We start from the raw sequence: 12,329 nt of genomic DNA on the forward strand, positions 1-12,329 counted from the left end.
GCGGGAGATAACGCTGTGTGACGCCAGTCCCCAGCAAAACTCCCTGTCCAGCTCTACATGACACTAACACCCCCATAAAAACTGGACTGAAAGCAAAGCCGTTGAAAACAGACTGCTGAACCGGGCAGCAGTTCAGAGAACTTTGAAAATCTCCTTACGGAGTGAATCTGGCGAGCTGGCTCATAAGGCACAGCGCTGTGTGACAGCCGCGTCCGTGCGGTGCTGGCAGGGCCGGGGCGGGGGCGAGCTGGCGGCAGCCTCGGGGCAGGTGTGGGCGAGGGGCTGGAACAGGCACCTGAGCCAGGAGCCCCGCTCCAAGCAGCGCCCAGGACAGACCGTGGGATGGAGGCGAGAACCGCCCCGGTTTCAGAGGTGTTCTGAGCCCGGCACGGTGAGGCGCGGAGCTGTGAGGCCGCTGGCAGGGCCGGCTGCGCTGCCCACCCGGAGAGAAACCTCGGGGGCGGTGCCGCTCCCCTCCCTCACGAACTACAGCTCCCGACGTGCCTTGCTGCCGCCTGCCCTGGCCGGGCCAGAGCAGGTGGCGCGCTGCCCTGCGGGAGCTGTAGGCCGGGGGAAATCGATGGGCAGCGGGACAGTGGCGGGCAGGGAAGGGTTTTCGGTTCTCGACCCGGTTCTCGGCCCGGCCCGCGGTCTGTGGGGGAGAACCGGGCCCCGGGCAGGGAGGGCGGCGGGGCGGGGGAACCGTGGGGAGCGGGGACGCGCGTCAGTCACCCCGCCAGGCGGCGCGCGCGCTCCCCGCGCCGGATGCTGAGGGGGAGAAGGGGGTGCGCGGGCGCGCGCTCGACGAGGCAAAGGGGGGTGGGGGGGAGGGAGAGGAGCCGGGGGAGCGCGCGCTCGTATGTAAATGAGCGGGCGTGAGGTCAGAGGCAGATGGAAAAGGGAACAGAAGGAATGGCCGCCGCGGCTCCCGCTCCTCCTGCCGCCGCCTCCCAGTGCCGGAGCCCCCGCTGCACGGCGGAGCGAAGGGGAGTCCGCCGAGAACTCGACTCCTGGCGGCACCGGCTCATGCACTGTGTGGGTAAGAGAGGGGGCGGCGGCGGCGTGTCCCGGCTGCAGCGGGGGGCACCGAGGGGCGGGGGACGGGGCGGCGAGCGGGGTCTGTGAGACGAACGGGCAGCGGGGCGGGCGAGGCTCTCCGAGCCCAGATCTGTCGAGTGGGCGGAGGGGGGGGGAGCGGGGATGGAGGAGCAGCTCCAGCGGCTTTCTTGGAGGGTGGGAGCGGGGACGGGGTCTGTAAGGGAGAGCGAAGGTCCTAAGCCGCCTCCGGGCAGCAGAGGGTGGGTGTTACGGCTTTGCCTGGGGCCGCTGGCTCCCTCCCGTCATCGCCGACCGAGAGCCTTTCTCGGCTCGGGTCCTTTTGTCTCAGCTCCTCGTCGATCGCGCGGTGAGCGCCGGTGGCTGCCCCCCTCCTCTCCTCCATCGCCAGTGCCTGGGGGGCGGAGGGGGGAAGGGAGCCCGCCTCTGTGTGTGTGTGTGTCTGTGTGTGCGTGCGCCTTTAAGAGGGAGCCGCTCCTGCACTGACGGTTGGGATTTGAAGTTTTCCCTCCCCCTGGAAGTTGTCATGGCGACGGCAGCTCTCCCCCCTCCCGCCCCCGGGGCTGCCCCGGTGGCTCTCGTGCCGGGAGGTTTCCTGGGTCACGTGACTCCCGCGCGCGTGTCCGGCTGGCGGGGGCGCGCGGGCACCGGCGGCGTTCCCGCCCGGAGGAGCCCCGGGACCGGCGCTGCTCCCGCTGCGCTCCGCCCGGGCAAACGCAGCCTCCCCTCCCGGCCCCTGTCCCTGTAAGCGCTGGCATTCGGCACGTGTGCCGCCTCGGGGCGGCGGGCGCTTCGCTTGGGTTTTTTTTTTTTTGTTTATTTGTTTGTGGAGGTGGGGTGTGAACGCTGAGGCCGGGAACTGCCTGTTTGTATTGTTTCAACAGTCGTTTCCCTTCTTGGGGAAATAGAATCCTTGATCTTAAAGTAGAGCGTTAGAGTCGCTGCCGATCCTCCCCGATGGCTGAGCGGGGAAACACATCTAGTGTGGCTGGGAGAGTGAGCAGCACTTCATTCAGTGTTTCTGCGGGCGCTTGAGACAAGAGCAGAGTAAGCAGTGAATACCTAACGAGCTGGCATACCTGTATTTAGAGGCAATTAGTACTAATCCACTATCCGTGGATTTTTTACGTTTTTCAGTAACCCGATAATTGCCTGTTACACGCAAGCTTCTTGATCTTGCTGTGTTGCCCCAAGAGCACTTATAAACACCTGTTATAACACCTGTATATATGTGAACATGTCTCTGTATGCTTGCAGTGTCTTTTTATTCCTCCAAGTTATAGTACAGTGTTTTCTAAACACTACTACACTATATAATGCTTCTAATAGAAAGAATGCAGTTTAATTAGAATATACAGGAGGGCCAGATTATTTGCATAGATGCTGTGATAAGGTGTTAAATCTGAGGATGGATATCTCTCACAAGTGGTGCTTTCTGTGGCTGGCTGTTATTTAATGGCATTTCATTGAAAAATTTAAACTGAAATCTAGAAGTCTGCTTGACAGTGGATGACTGAAGGAGTCTTCTGGTGGTAATTGTATGCTGTCAGATGTGTTTGAGAAACAGTTGCACAGCACAACCCGCCCTGAGAAGTGTAAAGAAATACAAGAAGTTGAGTCCTCTACTGGGCAGATCTCCTGGGTTTAGGGAACTTCTTCAGAGTTGCCTTTTGAGTTGGCCTTTCACTGAGAATTGCAAAGTGCAGAACTGTCATATAATTACTTACATTTTACACTGATTGCACTACGGTTGTGCTTCACATTCAGCTTTGTCTTATTTGGAATAAAAGTTAAGGGTATGATTTCTTTGTATGTTCATGATGAGAAATTCAGTTAAAAGAAGGGAGCCCTGAGATTAGTAGCAACTGCTAAGGAGAAAGGACATAGGTTATGGTTTAATAGTTAGTCAAGAGCTATCTCAGTTAAGAACTGTTACCCGGCAGGCCTGTTGAGCAGCCCTTATCAGAGAGAGAGTGTAAACAAAGTGGCAAGAAAGTGAGTAGTCAGGATAATGGAGGTAGAGTACGTTTAACAGGTTTGGGCTGGGGGTTTTTTGTGTGGGGTTTTTGTTCCCCTTTACTCCTTTGAAATTCTGTTGCATTAAATTCTGTAAAATAACCTCCTGCAATAGCTAAAAATAACTTCTAAAGTAAAAATGGTTCATTGTTCTCACTTGCCAAAATATTCCTAAGGATTTGAAGAGTCTAACAAAGTTAGTGTTACCTTGATGGCTGAAATGGCAGCATGGTGGAGGAGGGAGTGGTGAGTTTGGATTTGGCACTCTTCTCAAGAATTGTATGTTTATAGTAAAATGAGAAAAACAATATGGTAAGGCAGTGGTCCCCCAGTTCTTGAACTTTTTGGATGAACAACTTTATTTTGATGTCTTGTGTCATTTACTGTATTGATACTAAATTTGATATTGGCATTTCTGTAGTATAATTAATTGAACACTGAAGTAATTTATCTGTCAAGGATTCCTCATCTACTTTCTATATGGAAGTGGTAAACTGAGCTGGAGATAACTCCAGGGCAGTGGTTGAGGCTCACAGCAAGCACTGTTCTTACTTACAACAGTGAGAGTGAAATAATATTCAGTGGAGGGCTAGTGATGGTTAGGGACTTCTGCTTGAAGGGCTCAGTTGCTGAGTTGTTCATTGGTCAAAGCCTGGGAGATTTAGCAGATTTAGCTTTGAAGCCCATGCATATATGTAGAAGCTTGGGGTTTGCCAGCCTGATGTGTTAATTTGTGACCTGCAGAATATGATTTAAAGTCTCATGTCACAATGTTTGAACACTTAAAGAATTTGAAAAGCAAATCAGTGATAAGATTTCACTGACATTACTGAAAATTTGTTTGTTTGGTATCTAAACATACTTGAAGGTACAAAAGACTCCACATGGTAAATGACTGCAATATATTAATGGAAATTTGAAATAGGTGTTCAGTACAAAATGTCTGTTCAGCTGGAAATCTTTGTGTGTGTTATGTTGAGCACTGACATTCCTAAGATGCTTAGACTTGTGCTTATTGGGTGTTCCTAACTCTTGCATGACTCAATCAGAGTTCAAAACTAGATGTTCTTAAAAAGCACCTGGAGATCTCAATTCTGTAGTGTCCTTACAGCTGTATACTATGTGCTAACAAGTACTGCTTATTCTTGTCAACAGTGCTCACTGGTATGTTTGGACTTAGGTACAGTCTTTGTGGCATAACACAAAATACCCTAATTGTAAATGGTGTATTTATAGAAAAGTGCCAGAAAGCTCAGGATTGAAGTACCTGAGTTCTGTGGTGGTTTAAATTGCAAGGTATTTTATAGAGGTGAATATCACAAGGATTAAAAAGTGCTCTCTGGTGCTCTTTGATTAGAACTTTGTCATGTGAATTGATTAAGTCTGTTCCATTGGATTGGGAGGCTTTGACAGTATGGACCTGTAAGTTTAGCTTTGTGATTAGCCTTAAAAAACAGGATTTATGCAGGTTTTTTCAAGCAGTAATTGATCCCACTGCCCAATTGCACTTGAACTTCATAGGTTGAGTGTTGGCAAGTACTTTGAGTTCCTATTACTTTCATGATTAGGCACAGAGGGGAGACCAGGTAATGGCTGGGATGCAAGAACGGTTCAAGCACAGGGTCGGGCTTTTTGCTGTGTTATTGCAGTAGCCTGTGGCTGAGGTTTGGAGCAGTAATATGGGGCTTTTTAATGGAAAGTGCCAGGTAATTCCAACCATGGATGTTGGAATCTTGCTAGGACCCTGCAGTGTGTTGTAAAAATACAACAATGTCTAAGTAAAACTTTTATTTTCAGTGAAAAATTAAAATATTATTGCTACTTTTTCTAAAAAAAATACATTGCTGTTTGGGGGAAGGGCAGAAGTTTTACTGTTCCTCTGCTGCAGCTCAAGGGCACACATTTGACAGGAAATAGCCTTGGTATTGCTTTCTTATGAAAACTGAAATTTGATCAAAGTGAAAATCCATTTTTGTATCCCTGTGATATGTAGTATACAAATACTCCTTTACTCTTGTTAAATTTTTCCAGCCTTTTTTCCTTCAAAACTAGGATACATTATTGCATCTAATTCTGTTTTGATAGATCTTGACTTTCAATTTTTATTTTGTTTTAGTATTTGAACTTATGCTCCAGCTTACTATTTTTGAACAAACTGTCTCAAAAGTGTACTTTCCATGGAGAGGAATTCCCCCCAAACCAAAGATTTATATCTGCTTCAGTTGCTGGTATCCCCACACTTGCAACACTCCTGCATTAAATGCCTCATATCTTTATTCCCACAATATGCAGCAGTGTTCTCACTTTCCATGTGGGTGTAAGCACTTTGCAGCGGGATAGTGTCACTTTTTATTTGTAATACTGTCATGGTTTTAGGTGATTTTCTATGGTTGCCATTGTAGTAGTGGGAGAACCAGCTATTTTACTATGCATCTGTAATGTTCTTGTGTATCTGCTGATGATAGTTATGGTGGCTCAGTGCTCTGTCACCTGTCAGGCCACGAACAGATGGCATGCAAGAGTGACTTCAGTATGATACCTGCTTTGAACTCTTTTGCTTCCTTGGCACTCCAGTCAACAAGCCTGCTATGGCCATAGTGCCAGCACCCAATATGATGGGCAGTATTACTGGTGTAAGGTGTTCCTGTGGATCTGTTGTGCTTTAAGCTGTGATGTGAAACCCTTGGTGTGATTCCAGCATGAAGCAGATCAAGGAAGTAATCTCACTGTTACTGCAAATGTCGGAAGTAGAACAGGAATTAAATCTAGATCTCAATCACAGCACAGGTTCACAGGCAGTTTTTGATGCAGTGGGGGAAGATGGTATCATCTAAGGGAATAGTTCAAACTAGCATTACAGAGTCAGGTGTGTAAGTGGGCACTAGCATTGAACACTTATTGTGAACCACAGCTTAAGAATGCAATAAAATGCCATTTTGCATTGTCAACAGTTCCCATGGAACTGTTACTAGAATGGAGTAATTGCAATTCTGACTACATGTTCATGCCTCTTGGATGCTTGCATCAGCACTCACTGGACCCCTATCTGATCTGTTTGAACCCAGTATCTGGTCAATTGGCTGTTGCAGAGTTGGGGGGTTTGCAAAAGAAAAAAAAATATTGATAGCTCCTGCTGCTAACACAAAGATAGGGATGGGCCTTTGCAACAGAAGCAGAATGGGTAGTAACAGAAAGGAGCCACTGGATTGGTTTAGTTGACAGGAATGGAACACAACCTGAACGTACCATCTCAATTTCCCCTGAACAAAACAAGTTAGCAAAAGAGGAAAAAATGGTCAGTGTGAATATATAGGTCATTGGAAGTTGCTGCAGCGTATGTATTGAATTAACTGTCTTTAGACTGAAATAAGAGAAAACACATGGGGTTTGTTTTGTGTTGGACTACCTTTGTTTCAAATATGCAGTGTTAAATCAGCTTCTTTTCTGGATCTTGTCACAATCCATTTCAACTCATCAGCTTTTCTCTTAGAAAGAAGTAATTGCCCATTGCTGTCATATGTTTTTGAAGGGTTATCTTATGATTGACTCTTGAGAGAAATGTCTATGTGGTGAAAACAGTACAAGAAAAGTTAGATTAATGATACCCAGAGATTTAGTTGAAAAGACACTGGGAAGGAGTTCTGTGTATTTAGCTGTAGATGCAGTACTAGTTCACTGATCCCTTGAGAACTGCCATTGGAAGGATCTGTGGAGCATAATTTTTATGAAAGATGAAACTGTTCCTGCTACGTAGACTAATCCATGGATTGTGTGGCATGCATGCAGTGCTTGGTTTGAATTCTTTGCACATGGAACAGAAATGTGTTGCTGGACATGCAAGCAGATACACATATCTGCAGTAGTGTTGATAAAACTTGTGATTGTTTTTGGTGCTCCCTATGTCTAGATACTGGTATGTGGAAGCAGTTCAATTTTTAAGTGTTCCAGGAACTACTGTAATCTTTGTCAGTGTTTCTAGGCATAGCTTGAACTTTCTTATTGTATGTTCTTATATGGTAGCTGTTTACTTTATATGTGCTGATAGGGAGCTGAGAAATTGAAACTCTGATTTTCTACTTTATAGGCACTGAGAATTTCCTAAGCTGGAACTTGTGTAAACCAAAACCATGGAGTGCAAATAAAGTCACTGCAGCTCCCTCTCAGTTCTTCCCTTGATTTGGCATTTAGTAACTGTGCACTCTAATGCTTGAGGTTGGTAACTTTCAGGGGATTTTTTGTTGATGCATGACACAGTATTGTTGTTTTTCTTTCTGAACTCACTGTACCTACCTTCATGATTTATGTTGACTGGTATGACCATTCATTTATTAAACAGTTCAACAAACTAGACTGTAAAACTAATCTAGCTTAACACTAACTTAGAAAACAGGAGGAGAAACGTGGCAGGAGGAAGAAGAGGAAAGAAAAGGTCAGATCTAGTTTAACTTGGATCAGTTTTCCAATCAGGTTTACGGTGTACCTGTTTTTTTCCCCTGAGTTAAGTGTAAGTAGCTTTAATGGGGAGAACAAGGCTTCTGATTTTTAACAACTGCTTATTTTATCAACATTTTTGGTTGTTTGAAGAGTATAAGTTGGCTGGAGACTGTTCCCAACCAACAAGACTGTTGATGAGAGAGAATACAGTACCACTAACAATAGGATCTTTCCACTTGTTCTCCCTTTGTAGTAGAACTTGTCTGGTGTAACAGTGAACTGCCCTTCTGTTTTAAGTTAGCGTGGGAGGCCTACTGTAAATTTTGTTGTTGCTGTTGCTCTGGGTTGGTTTTCTGTTAGTTGGGTCTCCTGAACTGCCTTGCTATGTGAGGAAAGTAATAATAGGCATGTGTTGTGCTGATCAGTTACCAGATCAGGGTATGCTGTTGAGGAGCTGTATTCCAGCTGTTCTCAAATAGCTGGGGCTTGTGCTGCCTACAGCTAAAACAGGAAAAATTAGTGCCTCTTTCCCTTTTCCACCCTTGCCTGTTTTATTTTTCAGCTACATTATATGGGTGTTTTGAGTACATGGTTACAATGGATCCCTTTTTCTTGACTATGACTCAAGTATCAGGGCTTCAAAGTAAGTTGTTGTTCTAACCTTTAGAGTTCAGTGTGTTTATGTAGAGGTCAGGCATAGCTTTATAGACTTTACTAACTTAATTCTTTGTCCCAGTTAGAACTACTGTCTTTTATGTTATTCTTGAACTTTGCTCTCTTCAATGTGCTTGGTGGGAACTTTGATAAGATAAGTTGGAACATTAATAGAGGTTGGAACAGAACTGAATTACTGTGGTTCACATGTATAGTATCAAACTTCTGAAAAGTAAGATGACATTCTACATTTGGCTATCATGCATTAGGAAAAAAATCCACCGAGCACAAAACCAAACAAAATCAAACGCAACCTTGTTTGGGGATATAAAGTTATGTGATACATCTCTTCTTTTTCCACTGCTAATCTACCACTTCATCCTTCCATTTACTACAGGCATAAAGAAGCCAGGCAGAAGTGTGAGGGAAGAGTAGGGAAGATGGATGGTAGTGGCTCATCTGTTTGAGCATGTGAGGGCACAGAAGATGCATTGCAAAGAGCAGAGACCTCTGAATCTGCAGAAATGCACTGAGCTGTGGAGGCTGAATTCCTTTTTATGGGGCGTGGTCAGCAGCAAGCATGTCACTCTGCAGATCAAAGAGCCACTGTCAGGCATTTTTTTTTGTTATCCACTTCTGGCACAGTCCAGGTTCCTGTGTAGTATCTTGAGAAGCTGGATTAACCCCTTCTTAGATAAAGATCTTATTCTTGGCAAAATTCTTCTAGCATCTCAGTTACTGCTCTTGTGTTTGGTTCTCAACATCCATCCAGGCTTGTATCTCCATAGCAGCAAGTGTTGTATTGCAGGAGTGTGAGTTGGGTAAATGTCACTAGATGTAATTTTTTTTCCTGTTTTAATTGGTTTTTTTAAGTTTGTTGGTAAATGAAAGCTCACTGAATTTTTGACCTCATTAAGTCTGTCCCTTGCTTTCACTTTCTCTATAACTTATTAGAGTCCTGATATCCAATTATGAGACATCCTAGCTTTTGTGGCACCTGGGGGTTGATTACTCATGGTCAAAGCGCTGTTCAGGGGGAAAAATTACTGGTTTTCAGTGTGTTTTATTGTAAAATGTTGCTAATTTATTTTAAAAATGCTAAATTTTCAGATTTTTAAGTATTTATCTTCCTCCTTCCATGGTTCCCAGCTTCTTCAAATCATCTTAATTAATGGCTAGTTAGTTGTACATGTGAGTAATAGTTCTCACTGTCATAATTCCACTTTCATGGAATTTTATGGAATATTTAGCTTTATAAACTAGCTTTAGTGCATTTCTAGTCTGATGGTCCAGTAATAGGTCAGAGGGAAGTGTAATTAATCTAGGGTTGAATGTGCTCCTCCTTTTCATAACTATTGTCAAAAAGCTTTGTGTATCTTATTTAAAAGTTTTATTTTCAATTTGAAAAGCACTACACCAGGTTAAAATGCTACTGCTGTAAAACTGCTGGACATCTTTTGATTGCTAATGAAATAGTATTGCTGCCATATATAATGTAGAGTGTAGAAGACAGCTTTAAAGGAGCCTTCCTTATGATTACAGCTGGCTCACAGAACAGAGTGTGCCACAGCAAGGCCCAGCTAAATGTCAAGATCTGACTTCACTTAAGGGTGGCTATTAAGCCCCCTAATCTGAAAATGGGGGAGGATTATCAAATGGCTACTCTTTTGTGACCTTAGTTCAGATCTAGGTCATTCTGGTGTAAGCCATTGATGGGGGGAAGAAAAATAGAATCTGAGTTTTACTGCTGCCTTAGACTGTTCTGTGTATGGGCTTGAGTGCTAGCTGTGACAAGCTGTTTCAAAAGTTTACTGTGCTATCAGCTAAATAATGCAGTGATTGTGGAGTTACCTGTGATTCTGGTTCATGCTCCTTCAGTTTTCTTACTCTTCCTGGACCATTTCTGTCCTTCTTTCCATCCTTCAACTTTCATGCATAGTATTTGACTAAACAAACTTGAAAGTGATACAGTACAATGGCTGTTGGGGAAATGAGCTTTATAAACTCACTTCTACCATTTTGAAACCCACTTCTGTCCCTACCCACAGCAGGGAGCTGGAACTGGAGGAGCTTTAAGGTCCCTTCCAAGCCTGTTCTGTGATCCCTACTTACTTGGGAATTTTGCCACCTGTTGTGTGTTCCTCTCTGTTGTGGCTTTTGAGCTCAGAGATCTTCCTGTGATATTTAGAGTTTCAAAGCTGTCCTGATTGAGGACCTGCCACGCCTCTTTCTGTTGATGCCTAAATCTTACTCAGTTATAGTTGTCCTGTGATCTATTAGGAAGTGAGATCCTTTGGTTAGAGAAATTTCAACTGTGCAGATCCTATTGGGTTCTTTGCTTCATTGCAGGTACATTCCTGCATGTCATTTAATTAGATGTGAAATGAAATGTCATTTGTTTATCTTTGAGGCCTGCATCATACACTCTGCAATGAGTCAGAACTTCTGATGTACTTGCTGCTTTTAATTGTTGATTAAATGTATTTAGCAAGGTAAAACTTACTCTAAAGGAAATTGTCTTTGTGAGGCTAGACCATCTCCTTCAGCATTACTTGTTCTTGTCTTCCCCATTTTTTGTCAGTTCTGTGCTATTTTACATGCACGATGCCTTGCAGGCGTGACAAAGTTTTGTGTTGAGATGCCAGTTGATGTTGAAATTGGTTAAACCATGACAACACATCTGTCCTAACTCTAACTGATGTATATGCCATAAGCACTTAATCCCAGTCTGCTCTAGTGATGTCCAAAAACATGCACTCCTGTTCCATGTCAGCAAGCCCTCACAGCTCTCTAAGGACCTCAGAAATGGGAGGTGGCTCTTGATTTTTGGCCTTTCTTGTTTTTCTTAGGTGCCTTACTGCAGTTTGCATTAATTCCTTACTGCTTTTTAAACACCAGCAACAAACTTTCCCTTAAACTCATATTGGCCTCTCTTTTGAAATGCCAGATGTTATACCTTCTCAGAAAGAATTTCTTCAACAAGACCATCAGACTGGTTAGGATATATTGGAAAGTACCTTTATTTCTCATCTGCATCCTTTCTGAAGTCTACTGACTCCAGAACATGGGTTCTGCCCTAGTGAAATAGGATTTAATAAGAAAATGGTCCATTTGGAACTTGTGGTGTCAGTTCTTATCTTAGTAAGAAACATTGGAATTGTCCAGAGGGCTCTGAGCTTAGCACTGATGTGAAAAGCTGCACATCAGTCCTGACCCTGAATCAGCTTTGTGCACAGCCCTCAGAAGCAATGGTAGATGGGCCCTGGTTCCTTCGTACCTCACTATGTCACTTGCACAGAACAGAGCTTTTTCTTAGAGCTGGAGCTTCTCCACAAAACATCAGAGTTTCACTAGGGAATTCATATTAGAGATAAACTGCTTAGTAAGTCTTAAAATAGCAAGTGTTTTTGAGCAAGTGTTCATCTGTAGATCAGTCATGTCTACATTACTGTTGTCACCTCTGGCAAGAGCTCCTTGTCCCACAAACCTTCAAAGAGTGAACTGAAAATTCAATGTATCATGGATTTCTTATTTAAGTGATCACTGCTTTCTGCAGTTACACTGCAGGACAAAAACCTGTGAGAGAAACACACTGTAGTATGACCTGAGGAAACTGAATTTAGGTTATTGAAGTCTGTGATATTACTTGCTGCATATGTCTCTTAATTGGTGGCTTTAAGAATACTTGTCCAGTGGTTCAGGAAGGAGTTTTGCTGACCCACACCTGTCTTTACAAGGCCTTTACAACAGGCTGTCACGTACAGTAGTAGTTTGACAGCTGCTACTTGATGTAACTTGAAGTAATTTCCCACTCCTTCATGTTGTCTGAGGAGATCCTGACATCTTTTCAGACTGAGGAATCGAGTCATTCACCTTGTCTGCCTCATTCAGCCACCAGCATCACAAACCACAAAGAGCCAAAACAGCCTCTTCTGCTGTTGTTTGTGAGAGCAGTTACTTGGTATTGATTGGGATGGTGTGTTTGAAGAGCTGTTAACTCTCCTTTGCTCTGTGTTGTGCTGCACCTCTCCACCTGCCTTTGACTGACCTGGTTAAGTGGCATTCAGGGTAGTTGCAAACTGGATACTCCACAGCTTTATGCATTCAGCATCTTAAGTGGCAATCAGGCATTTTCTTCTCTTTCATTCTCAACCTTTCTGATAAGTAAT

At 44.3% G+C, this 12,329-nt stretch overlaps 1 protein-coding gene across 8 annotated transcripts in view; it reads left to right on the plus strand.

Annotated features, from left to right (window-relative positions):
* The first annotated feature begins 854 nt into the window (after positions 1-854).
* The window catches only part of LCORL (ligand dependent nuclear receptor corepressor like), a 79,324-nt gene continuing 67,849 nt past the window's right edge, over positions 855-12,329 (plus strand). For all 8 annotated transcript variants that reach the window (XM_036381590.2, XM_036381584.2, XM_036381589.2 and 5 more), the window contains exon 1: positions 855-1,039. In XM_036381590.2, the coding sequence (XP_036237483.1) occupies positions 892-1,039 (148 nt within the window). In that variant the 5' untranslated portion in view covers positions 855-891. The remainder of the gene's footprint in view (positions 1,040-12,329) is intronic.

This window comes from Molothrus ater, chromosome 4, assembly GCF_012460135.2.
Source record: "Molothrus ater isolate BHLD 08-10-18 breed brown headed cowbird chromosome 4, BPBGC_Mater_1.1, whole genome shotgun sequence".
NCBI lineage: Eukaryota > Metazoa > Chordata > Aves > Passeriformes > Icteridae > Molothrus > Molothrus ater.